The sequence below is a fragment of the Panthera onca genome, chromosome E3 (assembly GCF_046562875.1).
Source record: "Panthera onca isolate mPanOnc1 chromosome E3, mPanOnc1 haplotype 2, whole genome shotgun sequence".
NCBI classification, from domain to species: domain Eukaryota; kingdom Metazoa; phylum Chordata; class Mammalia; order Carnivora; family Felidae; genus Panthera; species Panthera onca.
Genome location: NC_138354.1, coordinates 9407579 through 9430506, shown reverse-complemented (window position 1 = coordinate 9430506; position 22928 = coordinate 9407579). Strand labels below are relative to the sequence as shown.

At 56.5% G+C, this 22928-nt stretch overlaps 3 protein-coding genes across 9 annotated transcripts in view; 1 reads left to right on the top strand and 2 right to left on the bottom strand.

Annotated features, from left to right (window-relative positions):
* POR (cytochrome p450 oxidoreductase) overlaps positions 1–9754 on the top strand; it is a 64041-nt gene extending 54287 nt beyond the window's left edge. For both annotated transcript variants that reach the window (XM_060649225.3, XM_060649224.3), the window contains exons 4-16: positions 3289–3417; positions 4754–4903; positions 5421–5545; positions 5840–5929; positions 6199–6297; positions 7236–7352; positions 7456–7574; positions 7794–7975; positions 8088–8237; positions 8502–8772; positions 8852–8997; positions 9087–9172; positions 9269–9754. In XM_060649225.3, coding sequence (XP_060505208.1) covers positions 3289–3417; positions 4754–4903; positions 5421–5545; positions 5840–5929; positions 6199–6297; positions 7236–7352; positions 7456–7574; positions 7794–7975; positions 8088–8237; positions 8502–8772; positions 8852–8997; positions 9087–9172; positions 9269–9413 — 1809 coding nt within the window. In that variant the 3' untranslated portion in view covers positions 9414–9754. The remainder of the gene's footprint in view (positions 1–3288; positions 3418–4753; positions 4904–5420; positions 5546–5839; positions 5930–6198; positions 6298–7235; positions 7353–7455; positions 7575–7793; positions 7976–8087; positions 8238–8501; positions 8773–8851; positions 8998–9086; positions 9173–9268) is intronic.
* A 148-nt stretch (positions 9755–9902) lies between these two features.
* TMEM120A (transmembrane protein 120A) lies at positions 9903–15858 on the bottom strand. Its single transcript, XM_060649228.3, has 12 exons — positions 15654–15858; positions 13863–13981; positions 13513–13629; positions 11823–11882; positions 11487–11582; positions 11324–11413; positions 11073–11138; positions 10900–10961; positions 10706–10798; positions 10520–10584; positions 10345–10413; positions 9903–10260 (listed from the first exon to the last, which is right to left on the bottom strand). Exons 1-12 carry the CDS (start codon positions 15732–15734, stop codon positions 10147–10149), a joined length of 1032 nt encoding a protein of 343 aa, XP_060505211.1. The 5' UTR covers positions 15735–15858; the 3' UTR covers positions 9903–10146.
* A 1400-nt stretch (positions 15859–17258) lies between these two features.
* STYXL1 (serine/threonine/tyrosine interacting like 1) overlaps positions 17259–22928 on the bottom strand; it is a 72106-nt gene continuing 66436 nt past the window's right edge. For all 6 annotated transcript variants that reach the window (XM_081791696.1, XM_081791695.1, XM_078440446.2 and 3 more), the window contains one exon: positions 17259–17510. In XM_081791696.1, coding sequence (XP_081647822.1) covers positions 17379–17510 — 132 coding nt within the window. In that variant the 3' untranslated portion in view covers positions 17259–17378. The remainder of the gene's footprint in view (positions 17511–22928) is intronic.

Below are 22928 nucleotides of genomic sequence, written 5' to 3'. Positions count from 1 at the left end.
TCTCGCACGTTTTCTTCTGGTGCTTCCTAGTACTTTTTCCTTGTTCATAATTAACGTTCGGTCTGCCGGGAGTTTATCCCGGCGTCAGCCGCGCAGCATGGGTCCGGCTCCTTTTTGTACACCGCTCAGTTCCGTGTAACAGCATCCGCCTTTTCTCCACTGCTTTTATCAAGTACATAATTCCCGTATGTATTTGGACCTTTTTCTAGATTTTCCTGTCCCAGTGCTGTGATCTGGCTTTCTGTGTTCAGTATCCTACAGTTTCAGTTACTGAGGTTTTAGAAAGCTTATTTTGATAATCCTTACTGCTAGGCTCTGCCCCAGCCCCACAACTCTTCCCCTTTTCCTGGCCATTATTTCATATGTATGCATTTGGGGTAACAGCTTTAATGAGACAGTGTGCATTCCACACAGGTCACCCTTTTAAAGTAAGTATACACTTCAGGGCGCCTGGGGGGCTCAGTCAGTCAAGCGTCTGATTCTTTTTTTTTTTTTTTTTTTTTTTTTCAACGTTTTTTTTATTTATTTTTGGGACAGAGAGAGAGACAGAGCATGAACGGGGGAGGGGCAGAGAGAGAGGGAGACACAGAATCGGAAACAGGCTCCAGGCTCCGAGCCATCAGCCCAGAGCCTGACGCGGGGCTCGAACTCACGGACCGCGAGATCGTGACCTGGCTGAAGTCGGACGCTTAACCGACTGCGCCACCCAGGCGCCCCAAGCGTCTGATTCTTGATTTCGGCTCAGGTCATGGTCTCGTGGTTCATGAGATCGAGCCCCACGTTGGGCTCTGTGCTGAGCGAGAAGCCTGCGTGGGATTCTCTGTCTCCCTCTGCCCCTCTCCACTGCACTCGCTCTCTCAGATAAAAAAAAAAAAAAAAAAAAAAAGCATATCCTTCAGTGTTTTTTAACGTTTTCCCAGATTTATGCAAACCATCACCACTGCTTTAGAACCTCTTCAGCACCCCAAATGGCCACCCCATAGCCATTAGCAGCCACTTCCCACTAATTCCTACCCCCACCCACAGCCCAGAGCAACCGCTCGTCCACTTTACTAATTGCCTGCATCCCTTATAGAGTTGCCGGTTTGGGACATTCCGTATAAGTGGAATCATTCACTTAGTATCACGTCTTCAAGGGTTGTCCGGTCTGTGTCGCACATCAGCACTTCGTTCCTTTTCGCTGCTCAGTCCTGTTCCAGCGGATGAATTTATATTTATTTATTTTTTTTTTTTTTTTCAACATTTTTTATTTATTTTTGGGACAGAGAGAGAGCATGAACGGGGGAGGGGCAGAGAGAGAGGGAGACACAGAATCGGAAACAGGCTCCAGGCTCCAAGCCATCAGCCCAGAGCCTGACGCGGGGCTCGAACTCACGGACCGCGAGATCGTGACCTGGCTGAAGTCGGACGCTTAACCGACTGCGCCACCCAGGCGCCCCTATATTTATTTTTTGATATCACTTTGAGGAAGTAAAAAGAGCTGTTCAGATTTTTCGCCAGCTCGCGTTGCATTTCTGGATCGATAACGGAGAACTGGACCTCTTCTGTGTTGAGACTTCCCCTGCAAACCCAGGGCCTTTCCCTGTGGTTGAACCCTTAATCCGTAACTTCTTGCAGGTTCCTCCTAAGGCTTAATTTTTTTTTTAAGTTTATCTTGAGAGAGAAAGAGTAGGGGAGGGGCAGAGAGAGAGTGCGAGAGGAAAATCACAAGCAGCGTCCGCACTGCTGGTGTGGAGCCCGCATGGGACTTGAACCCACAAACCTTGAGATCGTGACTGGAGGCAAAACCAAGAGTCGGACGTTTAACCGGCTGAACTACCCGGCGCTCCTTTTAAGGCTTATTTTGAAGTTCTTCATATGTTTTGATGCTGCTGTAAACATTTAGCTGCTATTTTATATCCTGTTTTGTCCCCTTAGCCTGATATTCTATAAGCCTTTCTTTTTTATAAAGTAGTTTTTGTAAGTTATTATTTTAAAATAACTTTTTAGGGGTGCCTGAGTGGCTCAGTCCATTAAGTGTCCGACTTCGGCTCAGGTCATGATCTTGCGGTTCATGGCGTCGGGCTCCGTGCTGACAGCTCAGAGCCTGGAGCCTGCTTTGGATTCTGTGTCTCCCTCTCTCTCTGCCCCTCCCCAGCTCACGCTCTGTCTCAAAAATAAACATTAGAAAAAAATTTTTTTAATAAAGTAAAATACCTTTTTAAATGATTGGTAGAAAATTCAGGAAATGTAAAAGGTATGCAGACATTTTAAAGCAATTATAATCCATACATTTTTTTTTTTTTCTTCCTTTGTACCTATATGTAGGGCTCCATGCAAAAACCAGAGACCCCTCTAGGGGTCAGGGCACTGAAATCCTACTGCTGAGAAACCTCATGGCTACATAAAGGGACCAGAAGGTGGCCAGTACCTCACTTCCACCTTCCAGACCTCATCAAGCACGTTGATTGGCTGGGCCAAATTTGCTGCCCCACCTTGAGAGTCTGGGGAGCAGAGTTCCAGCTGTAGAGGCCACAGGAGGAGGAGGGTGGAATGAAGAATGTGGGAGCCGGCCCATTGGGCACCTTTCCTTTTGTCTAGATTTTTATAAAGAATAGGTATTCGGAAAAACTTACCCATGATTCTCCATTTGGAGACTCTTGGTATACTTCTTGCTAGATTTTTTTTCCCTTGTGCGTGCGTGTGTATAAATGTATATATGGACACCATTGTGCATAGAGAACAAAATTGGATTGCGCTAGAATACTGTTTGGTCATCTTTTTTTTTTTTTTTTTTTTAATTTTTTTTTTAACGTTTATTTTTGAGACAGAGAGAGACAGAGCATGAACGGGGGAGGGGCAGAGAGAGAGGGAGACACAGAATCAGAAACAGGCTCCGGGCTCTGAGCCATCAGCCCAGAGCCCGACGCGGGGCTCGAACTCACAGACCGCGAGATCGTGACCTGAGCTGAAGTCGGACGCTTAACCGACTGAGCCACCCAGGCGCCCCATGGTCATCTTTTTTTTACCGAACATTACATTGTGCTTTTTAACGTGTCCTTTAAAAATCTGTCCAAAGTGTGATCTTAAGCAGCTGCATGTCTGGGTGGCCTTTGTCACTGTCCTCCACAGTAGCTGGGGCAGTGGGACGATAGCCCCGGAGTGACTTAGGAAGACTTGGGGCAGGAAGGAAGAGGATGCCTTGGACAGACCTCACCTGCCTAGCCCACCCTATGGCCACCTAGAGTCTCTGGAGAAGCCTCTGGGCTCTTGGTCCCTCACTGACCCCACGTGCCTGGCCTTCCCTAGGGCAGGAACATCATCGTGTTCTACGGCTCCCAGACGGGGACGGCGGAAGAGTTTGCCAACCGCTTGTCCAAGGACGCGCACCGCTACGGGATGCGGGGCATGGCTGCAGACCCCGAGGAGTATGACTTGGTGAGTAGTCCCCACTCCCGACCCTTCTCCTGGCTCCCTCAGTAGCACTGACCAGGGAGGGCATCCGGATCGTGGACGTGTGTAAAGGGCGAGTCAGCCACAGGGACGGACGGGCCTCTCCTGTCGTTTGTCCAGGCAGCCAGCCGGCCCCATGCATGCGCATGGGCGCCTGGCACCGCCCACGCTCAGCCTTCCCAGCTCAGCTCTGGGCGGGGCGGGGCGGGGCGAGGGGATGCAAGAGGGGGGGGCGGGGGGCGTGGCCTGTTAATGAAGGGGTCTCAGCAGTCTGGGGAGGAGGGGCCTCCGCTTCTCCCTCCGCCCCCCTGCAGCCATCTCAGGGAGCCCTTCACTGGGCTTTGAAATGAGGCTGCATTAACTGGTGTGTCTGGCCACTTGGGGAGGGGCCCGGGGAGCCTGAGGTTTGGGGGTAGAGGCCCCCATTTGCCGTGGACCTGTCGCTCCCTCGGGCTACCACTGGACTCAGTCTGAAGGACTCAGTGTCCCTTCCAGGTGCTCTGCCCCCAGCATGGCGCCGAGGGACAGGCTCACCTTGCTCACTGTCCTCAAGGGATCGGCTCTCTGCCCTTCCCCTAACATGGAAGCAGCTCTCAAAAGCCCAAGAAACTTCTAGCCGTCTGCTTGCCTCTTTCTGGGTCAGGGAGCTAATGACAGCCAGGCCACCAGCCCCACATAGACACGGTGGACAGTAAGGGAAGAGGCTGACGGGCAAGAGGTCCTAGTTGCCATCTTTCTCCTCCCCTGATGGGGCTGCTGCCAGATGTACTTTCCCCCAAAACCAGTCTCTCCTGAGTTCACCACACGAGCTCTTCTGTCTCCCAAACCCAACCGTCCCCCACCCGCTCTACCCCCACCCTTGGGTCTTGGGGACCGGCACCGCCGCCCGTCCGTCCACAGACCTGGGTTTTAAGTTAGCCAGCAGCTGGTTAGGAATTTGCGAGAGCCCGGGCCCTGCTGTGGTCCCAGGACGTGGTGGGACCATGAGGTTCTCCCCCAGGGCCCGGTGCACAGAACCACCTTCTGTGGTTCTGTGCCCAGAACCCAGCCTGCTTCTGCCTGTCAACACCCAGGCCCTTACACATGTTCTTTTGTGCCTGCTGTTCCCTTTCCTTTGGAAAGGCACTGGTTCAAATGTCAGCCCCCTCCATGCAGCCTTCTCCGACTGCTCGTGCCCCTTCCCAATGGAATCATTCCCTCCCATCCCACAGCAGCCGCCCTGGGCAGGGCCTAGGCTCTCCTGTCTGCATCCCATCAGGCACACCCCTGACACAGGCTCAGTCACGGTCGCTGGGCCCGGGCCCTGCTCTCGTCTCTCCAGGCCGACCTGGGCAGCCTGCCGGAGATCGAGAACTCCCTGGCGGTGTTCTGCATGGCCACCTATGGCGAGGGGGACCCCACAGACAACGCACAGGACTTCTACGACTGGCTCCAGGAGACGGATATGGACCTCTCCGGAGTCAAGTATGCGGTGAGCCTCCCCATCTTCTCTCCCATGGCTTCTGCACCTTACGGTGCCTCTGGACCCTCAGTTCCCACCTCGTCCTGATGAGCCAGGGCAGGCCAAGGTGTCAGAACAGAGGCTTAGAGCGGGGGACCCGGCGGGAAGGGCTGCTCACGGGTCAGGCCTCTCTTCTGCCCTGGGCCCCAGTGCTGACAGTCCCTGCTCCCCCCGGGTCCCCAGCCCTGCTTTGCTCCGGGGGCACTATTTGCGGTAGACCAAAGCAGGCTGACCGCCGTAGGCCGGGCCGGGAACACCGGGCGGGGAGGGTGAATTGACCCTGCTGGCCGCCCAGGGTTGAGGGAGGCCTAGGGGCCGCATGCCACTGAAACAAAGCCACTTCCGGGGGCCAGAGGTGGCCCGCCTCACAGTGCAAGCTGTCTGGAGGATGTAGAGGCCCACGGGTGCGGCGTACCCTTGGGCGGCACGGGGGGGACCCACCCCTGACCGCTGACCAGGCCTCAGGCCCGTCCCTGGGTCCACACAGGTGTTTGGTCTCGGGAACAAGACCTATGAGCACTTCAATGCCATGGGCAAGTATGTGGACAAGCGGCTGGAGCAGCTCGGCGCCCAGCGGATCTTCGAGCTGGGGATGGGCGATGACGACGGGAAGTGAGTGCCCGGAGCCCCGACCCCGGCCGGCACGTCTGGGGAACCCACAGGGTCAGGGCCGACCCTGGCACGTGAGGGGAGCGCAAAGCCACGTGTACAGGCGTCACCGAGGGCAAGGGAAGGCCGGTGCCATCCCCCCCCTCACTTTTCTACGTCCTCTGGGCTCCCAGCGCCCCTGCTTGGCACAGACGCCCCAACCGCCACCTGGTGGCTCGGGCCCCATCCCAGGGGGCTCCTCGGGCCGGGCGGGGAGAGGGGCTCCCTGGGGCCGGCCTCATTCCCTCCTTCCGCCAGCCTGGAGGAGGACTTCATCACGTGGCGAGAGCAGTTCTGGCCGGCCGTGTGCGAACACTTTGGGGTGGAAGCCACCGGAGAGGAGTCCAGGTGAGTGTGCGTCCGCACACGGGGTGGGACACCTGGCCCGCTGGGTTCTGGCGGGGACGCCAGGAGAAGCTGGCAGATGCTCAGTCACTGGACCAGGGGGTCCTGGGCCCCACCTTAAGGCACTTGGGCTTTGCCTGGAAGGGACGGGCACTGGGGGGGCTTTCCTCACCTTCTCCCAGAATCGCCTCGGAGCCTGCAGCACCCCAGGCTCCCCAGCCCTCCCACCATCCTCCGGACCCTCCCCACCTCACCCTGTCTCCCCTCGCCAGCATTCGCCAGTACGAGCTCGTGGTCCACACAGACATAGACGTGGCCAAGGTGTACACGGGGGAGATGGGCCGACTGAAGAGCTACGAGAACCAGAAACCGTGAGTAGAGAGCACGGTTGGGGGCCCGTGGCCGTGGGTGCCCCCGATGGCTGGCAGTCCCGTGTGTCCCTGCAGGCCCTTGCCCGCGAGTGGGCGTGGGTGGGAGCACCCATGACTTCACCTCCACCACACGGGAGGGCGTAAGGCCCGGAGCAGAGGAACAGAGGCAGACCCGCACCTCGGCCCTGCCCCCTGGCTCTTCCCAGGGGTCCCTCAGGCCAGGGCACGGCCACCAGGAGACAGACACTTGCTCAGTTTGTACTTAATGTGACATTTTGCTCTAAGTATCCGGGGGTGGGGAGGCCCCTACCAGTGCCTGGAGCAGGACATCCGGAGTATGGCTGTGGGTCCAGGTTGAACCCTGGCAGGAAGGACTCACTTTCTTAAAACCTGCCTCAGTATTTGGACTTTTTATCCAAAAACAGCATTCCTCTCTTGGGCCCCTGACTTGCCTTACCCCGGGGCGGTGCCCAGATTCCTGGAGCCGCCCAGGAAAAAGTCCCCCTAACACCCTGAGGATTTAAGACCAGTGGCCCTGCTTTAACAGGAAACCCAACATTTCAGTGACTGTGCAGGCAGGACCCAGGCACCTTCTGTCATAGGGAGCCACCTACAAGGGGCCTGGTCCTCCTATGCACTCGGCCCACAAACAGGTAGTGGGTGAAGGGTCTCCCCCACATTTAGGAACCGGCTTCAGTTTCCTTATCTGTAAATGGAGACACTGATAACCTAGCTCTGCCCGCTTCTGGGGGTCACTGGGGGCACTGCCTTGAATCTGGTTGGGAGAACCTTTTACATAATTGGAGAGGTTTCCTGGGGCCCTGGGAGGCTGGCTCTAAGGTTCCCTGTGTTCTGTGAAACCAGAAGGGTCCCTTGGGGGCAGGAAGATTCAGATTGAGGGCCTGGCCAATCACTGAGCTGCTCTCTTTCCCACCCAGCCCCTTTGATGCCAAGAATCCGTTCTTGGCTGAGGTCACCACCAACCGGAAGCTGAACCAGGGAACTGAGCGACACCTCATGCACCTGGAATTAGACATCTCAGACTCCAAACTCAGGTGCTGGCAGCCACCCCCTCCCCCAACCCACCCCTCTCAGAGCTTCCGGGCCCTGCCTTCCACCCCCTCCTGAGCCTCGAATCCACCCCCCCACCAACCCTAGGTATGAATCTGGGGACCATGTGGCCGTTTACCCAGCCAATGACTCTGCCCTGGTCAGCCAGCTCGGCAAGATCTTGGGTGCTGACCTGGACGTCATCATGTCCCTGAACAATCTGGACGGTGAGTCCTGGAATCGAGGCTGCCTGCCCTCCAGCCCGGGACCCGAGGCAGCCGGCAGGAATGGGCCCCTGGCAACGCCGTAGATAGGTTGAGCTGCTTAAGCCCAAAGCCCTGGTGCCCTCGTGGCCCTCAGACACAAGACCCCACGATTCCACGTTCTGGAACAGATTAGCTGGGCAGCGGCCACTAACCCCAAATGCTTTTCCCCTCTCCCTGCAGAGGAGTCCAACAAGAAGCACCCCTTCCCCTGCCCCACCTCGTACCGCACGGCCCTCACCTACTACCTGGACATCACCAACCCGCCACGCACCAATGTGCTCTATGAGCTGGCACAGTACGCCTCGGAGCCCTCTGAGCAGGAGCACTTGCGCAAGATGGCGTCCTCCTCGGGCGAGGGCAAGGTAGGCCTGCTGCCACCGCACCCGGGGAGCCACCACCTCAGCCCTGTCACCTGGGCCACGGCGCCTCCCCTCACTCCCCTCCAGGTCTCACCCCGCATTTGGCCTTCCCCAGGAGCTGTACCTGAGCTGGGTGGTGGAGGCTCGGCGGCACATCCTGGCCATCCTGCAGGACTACCCGTCCCTGCGGCCCCCCATCGACCACCTGTGTGAGCTGCTGCCTCGTCTCCAGGCCCGCTACTACTCCATCGCCTCATCCTCCAAGGTGCGAGGACCAGCCCACGTAGGGAGGACACAGCCGATGGGTGCCCTGAGCTGTGGCCCCAGCTCTGCCCCAAGCGCCTGACTGCAAACGGCTCTCTACTGGTGTTGAGAGCCAGCCAGGACAGCTGCTGGAAAGGGGCTTTTGAGGTTTGGGCACCAGGAAGGGTGAGAAGAGCCCCCGTGCTGAGGAGGCTGGGGTGACAGGGCCAGGGGGGGCAGGAGAGAAGGGCCTCAGGTGTCTTCACCCCTGCCCCACTCCCACCAGGTCCACCCCAACTCCGTGCACATCTGTGCCGTGGCGGTGGAGTACGAGACCAAGTCTGGCCGCATCAACAAGGGGGTGGCCACCAGCTGGCTACGGGCCAAGGAGCCTGCAGGGGAGAACGGCCGCCGGGCCCTGGTGCCCATGTTTGTGCGCAAGTCCCAGTTCCGCCTGCCCTTCAAGGCCACCACCCCTGTCATCATGGTGGGCCCTGGCACAGGGGTGGCACCCTTCATAGGCTTCATCCAGGAGCGGGCCTGGCTGCGGCAGCAGGGTAAGTGTGTGGGCACGGGGTGGGGTTCTGTGGGGCTCCGTGTGCCTGGGTACCTTCTCACCCCTGCCCGCCGCCCCAGGCAAGGATGTGGGGGAGACGCTGCTCTACTATGGCTGCCGCCGGTCTGACGAGGACTATCTGTACCGCGAAGAGCTGACTCAGTTCCACAAGGACGGCTCCCTCACCCAGCTCAACGTGGCCTTCTCTCGGGAGCAGCCCCACAAGGTGAGGCCTCGGGGGGGCCCCTCTGGGCTGGGCCTCAGGGCCGCGGGACCCGCCTCGTCACTGTGCCACCTCTGTCCCCCCCGCCCCAGGTCTACGTGCAGCACTTACTGAAGAGGGACAAGGAGCACCTGTGGAAGCTGATCCACGAGGGGGGTGCCCACATCTACGTCTGCGGGTGAGTGGGGGCAGAGGAGGGGAGGGGCGGGGTGGGGCTTGCCTGCCCGGGGTTGGGGGGGGCCCCTTGCCCAGTGCCACCTCCATCCTGCCCCAGGGATGCTCGGAACATGGCAAGGGATGTGCAGAACACCTTCTACGACATCGTGGCCGAGGTGGGGGCCATGGAGCACGCCCAGGCCGTGGACTACATCAAGAAGCTGATGACCAAGGGCCGCTACTCCCTGGACGTGTGGAGCTAGGGGCGGCCCGGCCCTGCCCCTCAAGCCCCACAGACTTGCTTTTTCCCTGTAATCACCTTCCTCGCTCCCTTCTGCCAGTCTCCTGGCTGGTTTCTTGCCGCGGGAGGTGGGCCGAGGGACCGGTCCAGGCCCCAGATGCACCCTCTGGCGCACCCCGGCCCCAGGGCATGTGGTCAGGGGAGACCAGGGCCTGTGTTTTGTGAACATCTCCGGCCCTTGGTGGCTGTACAGAAGGGGCTCTTCTCAGCTGAGCTGGGGCCCAGCCCCTCCGCATTATTTTCAATGACTGTAAATAATTTTAAATAATCTCTGGTCCTTGGAATAAAGTTCTGTTTTCTGTATTTTGACTGGTATTGCTTGAGCAGATCCGGGGCCTCCCCCCTGGGTCTACTCAGACCCCCAGAGAGCAGCTCAGGAGCCCCGAGAACCCATGTTGTGGTGGCGCGGAGGCCCTGCCTCACCCTTCGGAGAGCACACGCCTCAAGCCACCTCTGTGCCGCTCTTCCTTTATTGAGGCTGCCGGCCCCCAGCTCCCCGCAGGCCTGGGCCATAGGCCCAGGCCCCTCCTCTCCAGCACAGCCTTTGGGGCCCACAGAGCCCACAACACCCCAGGGAGAGCAGGAGAGACCCTCCCGGTTGAGGGGAGCCCCCTACCCCCTCAACACAGGGGCCAGAACCCGCTTCCAGGCCAGGGGTGTCGTAGGGAGCCGGGCGGGCGGGGGAAGGCCCAGGCTCATTCTTTCTTGCTCCCACGCCTCTGACTGTGGAATTTCTGGTGCACAACCCGCAGGGTGGTGAAGAAGTTGCCAAGGAAGAGTAGGAGGAAGGGGAAGCCGCACATGAGCACCTGGGGGAGGAAGCGGGGTCAGGACGGGGCCGGGCGCCGGCCCTCCCGGCATGCCTCTCCGGGGGCCCCCCCGCCCCCGCTCACCTGCCACTCCTTGCACTCAGGATCCCGGGCCAGGTTGAACAACGTCAGCGCGTTAAAAAGCTGCCAGAACTGGGAGGAATGGGAGGTTTCAAGCAGCAGATCCCAGTCCCCACTCGGGCCCAAAGCCAGAACACGGGGATGCCCAGCCAGACGCGCAGGGGCAGAGACGACTTACGTGTCCAAAGAAAAGAAAGGGCAGCAGGAAGGTGAGGCCCCGCCACATCCAGGACTGGAAGCCCTCTGCGGGGAGGAAAGAGGACGGAGATGGGCACGGTCTCTCAGACCCACGTGGACAGGAGAGGACTCCCCTTTCCGGCCCCCCTGTCAGGGCTCCCAAGCAGGGCGGCCACGCCCGACTCACCCACAGTGAGGTCCATAGTGTGCCTCTCGCCCAGGGCCCGCAGGCGGTACAGGCAGCCGCTCTGGTAGTAATACTGCAGGAACTGCACAAAGCCTGGGGCGGGGGCATCAGAACCAGGCTGGGGCCCCACGTCCTCGGCCCGCCCCTCCCCGTGGGGGATTCCTGAGCCGAGCGGGGCCCTCTGAGATACTCACTCTGGTACATGGAGAAAGACAGGAATTGGTTCCGGAACTTCTGGTACATGAGGCCGTCGGGCCTGAGGGAGAAAGCGGTGGGAAGGGTAAGGAGCTCGGGGGGCACCACCTTTCTGGCCCGCACTCGCCCCCTCGACCCCCCCAGGGCCCGGGAGCCAAGCCCTGCCACTCACCACGTCAGCATGACTCCCGACAGGAAGGTGGACACGTAATGATGGAAAACCCACCAGCCTTTGATCCTGCATACATAGGGAAGCCAGTGTCACTCCTGTCCCCTCAACCCCCAGGACTGGTGCTCAGGGACAGGGAGCAAGGCCAAGGCGGGAAGAAAGCAGCACCCCGGTCCGGTGCCTGCTTCTCGGGGGCCCGGGGCACGCACCCCCTCCCTGGGGAGCTCCAGCGCCCGCCTCGCCCCCTCGCCCACCGGGAGCCGTTGTTGATGAGGATGCTCTCTCGGATGGTCAGCGTGCAGTAATACCAGACCAGCAGGAAGTTGAAGGCGGCGTCTGTCACCCTGAGGAGGGGACACAGGGTTGGTGCCAGAGCCTGGAGGGGGGCGGGGGCCTAGTCCTGAGCAGCGCACCCACCTGGAGTTGAGGAGGAAGCGGCAGGTGAAGGAGATGACGATGAGGATGATGGTGAGGTAGAGCTTGAACTTCTCGTACTCGTCCTTGTAGGCAAACCTGGGTGGGCACACACTCGTGGGACAGGCCGGGGTGCCGGCAGGGCCCACCCTCGCCTCCACCCGGAAGGGAGGCTCCTGTTCCAGACACACTTCCGCAGGAGGCACGGGCTGGCCCGGGACAGCGACCCCGGCGCTGACCGCTGCGCCCTGAGGCTTAGCCGGGGCAGCTGGGGCGGGATGGAAAGGACCCGGGAGGGTGGCGAGCAGGGTGGGGACCCAGCCCACGACAACAAATTACTTAGCCTGCTTGCTCAGGAGTGTCACGTTGACATTGCCCAGAACCAGGCTCAGGTACAACCTAGGAGAGGGGTCACCAGGTGAGGAGAGGCTCCGACGGGGAGGGCAGCCAAAGGCGCAGAGCTGGGGCCGCCATCCCTACCCGGACTTCCCGTGGCCTTGGCCTAGGGTTCCGACCTTGGGGGTGCTGCGGCCCCACTCGAGGGGAGGGAGACGCCAAGGCCCAGCCTCTCTGCCTGCTCCCCAGTCCCGCTCCAGGGTAAACCAGCAGCGTCCCCTCCCTGGTCTCTCCCCAGGGCCTCCAGGGCGGCCTGGCTCTCCCACCCTCCGGCAGCCGTGCCCACATCTCAGATGGCCCCTGCGAGCCCGGGGCAGGGCTCGGTGCCTGTGAGCGCACACACCCGCCATCACCTCCCCCATTCCTACTACCTGACAGCCTTCAGCCCCCAGTCCGCCCCGCCAGGGCCCTCCCGGCCCAGAAGGGCTCCCTCCGAAATTCAGCCTGTGCTCTGACCCTGAGCCTCCCAGGTGGGTTGCCCCATGTGGACCCTGGCCCTCTCTGAGGCTTCCAGGCCCCCCAACCCCAGGCTCCTTTCCCAAGCCAGCTGAGGTTTCGAGCCCCCCTTGCACGTCAGCCACTTTGTCGACCCCATAACCCCCAGCTCCCTACGCCATCCCTGCAGTGGCCTCGTCAAACCCTCCCTCCAGGCGGCTGACCTCTCCTGGGCCTCCCTCCTCACCCTCTCTGCTCGCCCTCCCCTCACAAATGAGAAGGGCCCACGCCCAGCACTTCCCACCTCCCCAGTGATTTCCCTTTACTGGGTCTCTCACTCCGGGGGTCCCACCTCCCCGAAGGTACATGTGCCCAGGTCTTCCCCAGGTACAAAGTAACACACTCACACACACACACACACACAAACGAGGGCGCAGCAAAAGCACTCCCCCACCCCCACCCCTAGGCCAAGTTCCAGTTGCTGGTTTCCCCTTCCACTCAAAGCCAAGCTTGGGAAGAGCTGCCTAAATGTGCCCGTCCCCCAGCTCTTGGTCACCCGCTTACCAACTTCCACCTCCACCATCCTGTGGAGTGGTTCTCTCCAAGGCCGCCCTGACTTCCAGGAAACATTTCCCTTCCGTATGGCCTCTGACCCCCCGGGCCATCTGATCTGAGGCTGCTGTCCCCTCCTTCTGGAACATGCTCTTTCTCAGCTGTCTTGCTGCCTGCGGTCTCTTTTACTCGGCGAAGGGTTGTACACTGTCCCCTGCCACTCTCCTCAGTGACGGTGGCTGATCTAAAGGTCCCTCTGCCCGGCCTACCGGGGCCAAAGCAAACTCCGAGGCCTGGTTTCCCCTCTGGTCGCCCACCACCTCCCTGAGCTCTGGCCAGACCTGCGGTTTCCACCCTCCCATGCCCGCCAGGCTCACTCCTTCGTGCTCCACGCTTTCCCTGACCTTCAGGTTGGGTGAGGCACCCCTCACTGTGCTCCTCTAGTTCTTGTCCTTCCTCCCCAAAGCACCCATCTCCGTGAACTGTCACTGTCACTCGTGCCATCTCCCGGACACAGGGCTGGGCCTGACTGTTCGGCCCAGAGTAGGTCGAGGGAACATTTGCCAGCCAAGCAACCAAAGGAAACTGCTCTTCAGGCCGCCGCCCAGGAGCATCTTGAACGGAGCTTGGGGGAGGGGGGTCTCACCCATTCTTCTTGGGCAAATAGGCCTCCATATCGAAGAAGAGGCCTTGGCGCTCCTTGATCTGGTTCTCCAGTTCCCGTGCAGCCTCCTCAGCCTCCGACTGAAGGGAGGGTTTGCATCTGCAGGTGGACAGAAGCCAGAGTCAGGGCAGGGGGCCCCCAGGTATCCCCAGCCGACACCCGTGGGGCGGGAGGGTCAACAGGACCCAGCGAGGGGAGACGCCACGCCCGGGACACTCGGGAGTCCGTGCCAGCTCTCCCCCAACCCAGATCCGACGCCCACTCCCCAGCCCTAGGCCAGGGTGGTACGGGAGGCATGGGGGACTGTGGAAGCAGCGGGGGAGGGTCCTAACTTCTTCAGGACAAGAGCCAGCTCCTGGAGCCGCTTCTTCTGCCGAGTGATAGAGCTGGTACAACTGTTCTGCAGCTTGATCAGCTCCTCCAGCTTCAGGCGGTACAGCCGGTGGGTCTCCTGGGGAGCAGGCGGGGGAAGGCTCAGGCTGGTTAGAAGGCCCCTGAGCCAGCGCCTGCTGGACAGGGCGTGGGGCAGAGACGCCCCAGGGGCTCCTCTGGAGGGTCTGAGAAAGAAAGGAGACAGCCGGCCCAAGGACCTCCCTGAGGTTGCCCTCTCCCCAAGGCAGGCAAGGGGATGGGGCTCCTCCTCAAAGCCCAGAGGCCATCACGACCCCCTTGTCCCAGAAACAGACTAGTTTCTGAAAGTTTCTTGGTCTCAGCCCACCTACTAGTTGTTCCCACCTCGAGTTCGGATTCTAGGCCCAAGGTCTACCTTCTGGACCAATCAGGCTGCCTGAAGCCACCCTGGTCCTCTCGGATCCTCCTGCCTACCCGGCCTGCTAGTACAGGGGAGCTGAGGTTGTCCAAGACGCCTGCTGCTCTGGCACTCCCCGCATCTGCTTCCCAGGTTAAAGATCATCAGGCTCCAGCCCTTAGACCTCCAGCTGTAAGATCAGTCCTTCTACCCCTCCCCCAGCACCTTTGGCCCAAAGCTTCCCAGAGCACTTTGCCCTGGTGGGTGAGTTTCCAGAGGAGAAGCCTGGAGACAACCATAGGAAGTGTGAGGAAGGTCAGGCAGGGGTGGCCAGGCTGGGAGACTAAGTCTGCTCTGCCCAGGACTCCAGGAGAAACTCTAGTGACAGTAGCCTTGGCCAGGCCCAGGCTGGGCTACAAGGCTTCAGTGCAGACAGGAAGGAGCTGGAACCAGTTCAGGAGAGATAAAGCCATGACCAAGTACCCAGCCGGCCTAGGTACTCTACCCTTTCTAGGTCTTCTTTTGTTTCCCATGGCCCAAAGGGGCCACCACACCCCCCTCAGAACCCAACATGTGCTGCATCTGCCACCCCTACCAACCAGTTTCTCCTGTCCAGAGGAGACCAGCAGCCTTCACCCCTCCCCTCGGGGCTCCCCACAGAACAGCACAGGGTGCATACAAGTCAGATCCAGACACTTCCTCCCATGGCTCCCTACTGGTATCAGAAAGATTCCAATCCCGTCCATGAGGTCCCTGCAGGGTCTGGCCCACCCACTTCTCCCCTCACTCTCTTTACAGTAGCCACATAGTCCTGCCTCCGTGGCTGCTGTCCTTCACCCTGGATGGGCCCCGCCCCCATCCAGGCACTTCACCTACACACCACTACCCTGCCTCCCGGGGGAGCCCAGACCTCCCAGCGCTGTCCTAGGGCGGGGACCGCGCTGCTGGCGCTGCTCTGGCTCCAGCCGTGCCGGCGCCCGGCGCCCGAGGCACGGCACGTTTGCGAGGTGACCGACCCAAGACTGGGCCTGGCCGGCTTTGACTCAGGAGGCCGCTCTCCTAGGAGAGGACGGGGCAGGGACCTCTTTCCGAGGCGCCCGCACAAGGCCCCAGGTCCGCTAGGTGCAGCGGGTCCCCACCAGGGTCGCAGCGGCAGTGCCGGCGATGGGGGCTGCCGCCGGACACTCATTTGAGGCCGAGAGGAGGGTCCAGCTAGGGCCACCAGCACCCAGGGCCTCCTCGCCCTCCGGTGCCACGCCAGCGTCCTCGACCCTTGGCCCTGAGCCCCCACTGCCTGACCCAGGGCTGCCCGACCCTTGACCTCGAGCCAGAGGGACGTGGCTCTGGGCCAATGGACGCCCGCACTGGCACTCACCTGGAGGCTCTGGAAGTCCTGCTGCAGCTCCTCCCAGTCCCGCAGGCAGTCGCCTAACGGGCCCGGGGCCGGGGGGTGCATGGCTGCCGGGCCACACGCCGGACAAGCCGAGTCTTGGGACCTCGCCGCAACCCCGGCCCGCCCGAGGCGCCTCAGCCGCCTCCGCCGCCGCCCCCGTCCGCTTCCGGGCTCGCGCCGCCAAGACCACCAATGGGAAAAGGCCTGAAGCTACCAGAGCGCTAGCCCCGCCCCCTGCCTGAGCCAATCCGAGCCCTGGGCGGGGCGGGGGCGGGGCCACGTGTGCTGGGGCGCTCTCCCCGCCGCTCGCAGCTCACAGCCCATCCTGGGGCTGGCGCGCGCCGGGGTCGCCGGCTCCAGCTCAGGCTCCACGGGATCGTGCCAGCCACGTGCTACGCCCCGCAGAGCTCCGCCCGGTCACGCTGACAGTAAACTGAAGCCCACGGGGGTGACCCCTGCCTCAAACACTTTCGTCCTTGGGAAAGCAGCACCTCTGCAGGAAGAGGATTCCAAGCCTCTTTTCTGGCTTGGATTTTTACAGCGGCAGCCTTACGGTCTCCCAGCCTCCAGACTCACCGCTACTGTCCTCGCAGGAGCCACCAGACTGCCCGTCCTAACACACAAGGCTAATCCCCACCAGGTCCCCAAAGAAAACGTGCCAGCGGCTCTGCCCTTCCTACCAGGAGGTCCCTAACCCACAGAGCCATTGTTTGCAGCCTTCCCAAACTCTGTTCCTGTTCCTAGCCCAACGGATTTCAGGCCTGAGCTGGCTGGAAAGCCCTATCCGTCGGGCAAAACCCCACTCCTTGAGGGCTTGGGCTTCCGTTGGGGAGCAGGACAATTTCACCCTTCTGCAAAGAGTCCTGGAAGGTGAGATGGCCTTCACCTCTAGGTCCCTCCCCAGCCGCACGTGGGTGGCAGAGAATGTTTGGTGACTGAACAGGGGCAGACATCCCAAATTCCCTGTCAGTCCCATCGTCTGTGCCATCTCCTGACTTGTGCTGTGGGTGCTTCCAGAGCTTGGAAGCACATTCCGAAGAAAATCCCCCTAAGACCTGAGGAATTTCCAGAAGCATGGGTGTGGGAGATAGGAGGGGTGGAAATCTCTTCTTGGGGAAGCCAGCCAGGAGGAAATGAGTGGGGGAGAAGGAAAGGAACTCTGAAGAAGCCATCGGACTGGCTGGGGAGTTATAGGACCAGGGATGAGGCAACGGTGTGCCCCGTGCCAGAAACCTGTTAGAACTGTGGAGACTGACACCTGGGCTAAGGCTGGGCCTGGCATCTCTGGAGCTGGGCGGGGGGGGGGGGGGGGGGGGATCTCTGCCCATAGGTGGGCACTGTGACACCCCTGTGGACCAACATAAGGCAGTTCCCCTGGAACTCCTCCCAGATAGCCTCCAAAGGGTCCAAGTCACCGGGGCATGTGGGATAGCTGTTCAGACAGCCAAATGCTTTTCCAGAGGCAGCCTCAGGAGTGCAGGAAGGGTGTCCAGGATGACCCAGGGATGGGGGGATTCCTGCTGAGTCTTGCCTGCTCTGTGGCATGAACGAGGAGCCGGAGAAGAACCACTACAGGAGGCTGCTACATGACTTCAGACAGCAAAGGCCTTCTCTTTCCACACCAACCTGGTTACACAGCCTGGCCCAGTACCCACAAGAAGCCCCCAAGCGAGGTTCTTCGGGACCCATAGCTGGGCCACAAAAAGATCAGTAGAGTGGATCCAAGGTGTCTGTGACACGGTCTCCGAGGACGACCTTCTCCCACTCTGACAGCTGAGCCACCAAGCCCCGGTTTGGACGCATGTTGGTTTTACACTTCTTGACGTAGGCCCAGGACTTCTGTCAATGCAAGGAGAGACAGCAGACCTCAGGGACTGGACCTGAGCCCTTCCACCTCTATCACAGCCAGCTCAGGAGGGACAGGAGGCACCTGCTGTGGGCCAGCAACACAGCTTAATGGCTGGACACAGAAGCAGCAGCAGCCTGGAGTTAATACATCAGGGCAAGGAGTCATAGGAGCTGGCTCTGCTTTGAGCAGGCACCTCTGCGCATCTGCTGCTGGATATGGGGGCAGAGATCATTCTTAGTTCAGACGGCTCCTGTGAAGGCTGAGACAACATGGTGAAAGCTTCTGTGGGCAGGAGAGTACCATGCCCATGCCCGGCACACAGTGCAGCCCCAGCAAAGGTGGGCATTGTGAACGGCTAAATGAATGGAAAGGGGAAGGGAACTGTGGGGAAATTCTCTGAAGAAGGGAACTCGCAACTGCTTTCCTTCAGGTGTCCACCTTAAAATGAAGGAAGGGTCATTACCTGAAGGAAGAGGACAAACTGGTCTCTATCTGGGTTGAGGACAGAGGAAAAAGGAAAAATGGGCCTCAGCAAACTAGGAACCGAAAAAACATACCTCAACATAATAAAGGCCATATAGGACAAGCCCACGGGTAATACCATACTCAACGGTGAAAGACCGAAAGCTTTTCCTCTAAGATCAGGAACAAGACAAGGATGCCAGCTTGCACCACCTCTATTCCACATTGTACTAGAGGTCCTAACCAGAGACAGGAAGGGAGGGAGGGAGGAAAGAAGGAAGGAAGGGACACCCAAATTGGAAAGGAAGAAGTAAAATTACCTCTGTTTGCAGGTGACATGATTTTATGTGTAGAAAACCTTAAAGATTACACCAAAAAATCTGTTAGAATAAATGAATTTAGCAAAGTTGCAAAATTACAAAACCAACACTCAAAATTAGTTGTATATCTATGCACTAACAACAAATGATCTCAAAAGTAAACTAAAAACAAAATTCCATTTACAGTGGCATCAAAAGGAATAAATACTTAGGAATAAAATTAACCAAGGGGGTGAAAGACCTGTAACCTAAAAATAATAAAACATGCTCTAAGGTATTTTAAAAGACACAGATAGGAGCGCCTGGGTGGCTCAGTTGGTTAGGCGTCAGACTTTGGTTCAGGTCATGATCTCGCAGTTTGTGGGTTCAGGCCCTGCATCGGGCTCTGTGCTGACAGCTCAGAGCCTGGAGCCTGCTTCCAATTCTGTCTCCTCGCTCTCTGCCCCTCCCCCGCTCATGCTCGGCGTCAGTCTCTCTCTCTCTCTCTCTCTAAAAAATAAATGAACATTTAAAAAAATGAAAAAGACACAAATAAATGGAAAGACAGCCCATTCACATGGACAGGAAGCCTTGATACTGTTAAGATGTCAGTACTACCCAAAGTGATGTATAGATTTAATACAATCTCTACCAAATCCCAACAGCATTTCATGCAGAAATTGAAAAGCCCATCCTATAATTCTTATAGAATCTCAAGGGACCCCCACATAGCCAAAACAGTCTTGAAAAAAAGAGAACAGCACTGGAATTCTCATATTCCCTGATTTCAAATCTCTGAAGCTATTACAAAACTATAGTAATCAAAAACAGTGTAGTAATGGGATAAAGATAGACATTTAAGCCAAAGGAATAGGATAGACAGTCCAGAAATAAGCCCTTGTATATGTGGCCAAATGGTTTCAAGGAGGGTGCCAAAACCATTCAATGGAGAAAGCCCAAGTGGTGCTGGGAAAACTGGATACCCGCATGCAAAAGAGTCAAGTTGAACACTTAACCTTACATCATATACAAAAATTAACTCAAAAACGATTGAAGACCTAAGTGTTAGAGCTTAAACTACAAAAATCTTAGAAGAAAACAGAAAAACTTCATAACACTGGATTTGGCAATGATTTCTTGGATAGGATACCAAAAGTACAGGGGATTAAAAATGGACAAATTGGACAAATCAAAAACAAACAAACAAACAAACAAAACAAACTTCCGTGCATCAAAAGACACAATCAGCAGAGTGAAAAGGCAAGCCACAGTTTGGGAGGGAACATTTTCAAGTGATATATCTGATTGATATCCAGGTGCTAATATGAAGAATATAGAAAGAACTCCTAAAACTCAACAAAAAACCAAACAGCCCAATTGAAACGTAAGCAAAAAACTTGAATAGACATCTTCCAAAGAAGATACATGAATGGTCAATAAGTACACGAAAATACTTGCTCGACATCACCAATCATTAGGGAAATGCAAACCAAAACTATAGTAAGATAATGCCTCACTCCTATTAAGATGGTTATAATATTAAAAGAAAAACAACAAAAAACAACAACAAGCATTGGTGAGGATGTGGAGAAAAGGGAATCCTCATGTACTGTTGGTGGGAATGTAAAATGGTACAGCCATGGTGGAAAAACAGTATGGAGATTCCTCAAAAAATTAAAAACAGAGATACCATATGATCCAGGTATACACCCCAAAGAATTGAAAACAGGGTCTTGAAAGAGATATTTGTACACCCATATTCGTAGCATCATTATTCACAATACCTCAAACACGGAGGCAACCCAAGTGTCCATCAACGGATGAATGGAAAAACAAAATGTGGCATATACACACAATGGAATGTTATTCTATCTTTAAAAAGAAGGAAATTCTTGGGGCACCTCGGTGGCTCAGTCGGTTGGGCGTCCGACTTCGGCTCAGGTCATGATCTCGCAGTTTGTGGGTTTGAGCCCTGCGTCAGGCTCTGTGCTGACAGCTCAGAGCCTGGAGCCTGCTTCAGATTCTGTGTCTGTGTCCCCTTCTCTCTCTGTCCCTTCCCTGCTCATTCTCTGCCTCTCTCTCTCGAAACAAATAAACATTTAAAAACAATGTTTTTAAAGAAGGAAATTCTGACACACGCTACAACATGGATGAACCTTGAGGACATCGTGAGAAGTAAAATAAGCCAGTCAACAAAAGAAAAAATACTGTGTGATCTACTGATATGAGGTAACTAGCAGAGTTAAAATCATAGAGACAGGAAATAGAATGATGGTTGCCGGGCTTGGGGGGAGGGGAGAATGGGGAATTACTGTCTAATAGAGCTTAAAAGAGTTTCAGCTTTACAAGATAAAAACAGTTATGGGGGGGATGGATGATGGTAATGGCTGTACAACACTAGAAAGTATTTAAAGATTTAAAAAAAATTTATTTGAGAGAGAGAGAGAGAGAGAGAGAGCGTGCCCAGGTGGGGAAGAGGGGCAGAGGGAGAGAGCATCATAAGTAGCCTCCACCCTTAGCACAGAGCCCAACACAGGGCTCAATCCCATGACCCTGGGATCATGACCTGAGCCAAAATCAAGAGTTGGACACTCAACTGACAAAGCCACCCAGATGCCCCTAGAAAGTATTTAATACCACTGGACTGTATACTTTTTCAAAATGGTTAAGATGCACATAAGTAAATAAATGGTTGAGATGATAAGTGTTACATTATGTGTATTTTAACACAATAAAAAGAAAAAAAACTGCAACGAGATATCACCTTACACCCATTAGGATGGCTACTATTTAAACAACAACAACAACAACAACAACAGAAAATAAGAAGTGTTAGTGAGGATGTGGAGAATCTGGAAACCTGGCACACCGTCGGTGGGAATGTAAAATGGCGCAGCCGCTGTGGAAAACAGTACAGTGATTACTCAAGAAAGTAAAAATAGAATTACCATACGATCCAGCCATTCCACTCTGGGTGTACACCCAAAATAACCAAAAGCAGGTGGCCAGTGGGGCTTGTGTTTATGGGTTCAACAGGACAGTAGCAAACAAAGAAATAGTTCTTAACTGGCTATCATCCCAGTGGCTCAGTGTAAAAGGAGCAGACAGAAATGCCTATGTTCCCCTCTTCCCCTGAAACGGGTATATTTGCATACTGTTTAAGCTGCTGCCTGAAGGTCAGGCTTCCAATCAGCCCGAATCTAGATGCAGACTTAGATCCTCCCCTGGACCCCTGACAGGTCTTGGCACACCCTCAGCTATGGGGAGCCACTAAGAACAAAGCAAGCTGCTTTGACAATCAAAAAGGTGTGAGAGACAACCAAGAAATAGGGAAGGGTTGAACAATAAGGTTCATTTCCTACACCAGGCCATTCCTTCAAGACTGGAAGAGGTGGCTGTTTTCCCCACTGCATAGAAACCAACAGAGTCAAGGAAAATGAAAAAAAAAAAACAAACAGAGGAATACATTCCAAATGACTGATATCCAGGTGCTAATATGAAGAATATAGAAAGAGCCCCTAAAAATCAACAAAAAAAACCAAACACCCCAATTGAAACATAAGCAAAAAAACTTGAACAGACGTTTTCCCAAAGAAGATACATGATTTGTCAATAAGCACATGAAAATATTTGCTCACAAGATAAATCTCACAAAACAAGATAAAACCTCACAAAAACATCCTCATGAAATGGGGATAAGTGATTTACCTGATAAAGAGTTGATGTCATAAAGATGCTCACCGAGGTTCTCCTGAACCCCCTTGGTGGCAATTCCAGGTAAGAGACAGAAAACATAAGAAAGTACCAAACAGAAATCACAGAGCTGCGGGAGACAATAACTAAACTGAAAAAGTACAACTAAAGTATTCAACTGCAGACTACATGAAGTGGAAGAAAGGATCTGTGGACTCAAAGACAGTGCAGTGGAGTGCATCCAATCAAAGCAGCAACAGGAGAAGAAGAAGAAGAAGAAGGAGGAGGAGGAGGAGGAGGAGGAGGAGGAGGAGGAGGAGGAGGAGAAGGAGGAGAAGGAGGAGGAGGAGGAGGAGAAGGAGGAGGAGGAGAAGGAGGAGGAGGAGAAGGAGGAGGAGAAGGAGGAGGAGGAGGAGAAGGAGGAGGAGGAGGAGGAGGAGGAGGAGGAAGAGGAGAAGGAGGAGGAGGAGGAGAAGGAGAAGGAGGAGGAGGAGAAGGAGAAGGAGGAGGAGGAGGAGGAGGAGGAGAAGGAGGAGGAGGAGAAGGAGAAGGAGGAGGAGAAGGAGAAGGAGGAGGAGAAGAAGGAGGAGAAGAAGGAGGAGGAGGAGAAGAAGGAGGAGGAGGAGGAGAAGAAGGAGGAGGAGGAGGAGAAGAAGGAGGAGGAGGAGGAGAAGAAGGAGGAGGAGGAGGACGACAAGGAGGAGGAAGAAGTGGGGGAGGGGGAGGAGGAGGAGGAGGAGGGGAGAAGGAAAAGAAGGAGGAGGAGAAAGAGAAGGGGGAGGAAGAAGAGGAGGAGGAAGAAGAGGAGAAGGAGGAAGAGGAGGGGAAGGAGAAGAAGGAGGAGATAGAAAAGAAGAAGGCAGAAGAGGAGGAGGAGGAGGAGGAGGAGAAGGAGGAGGAGGAGGAGGAGGAGGAGGAGGAGGAGGAGGAGGAGGAGGGGAAGGAAGAGGAGGA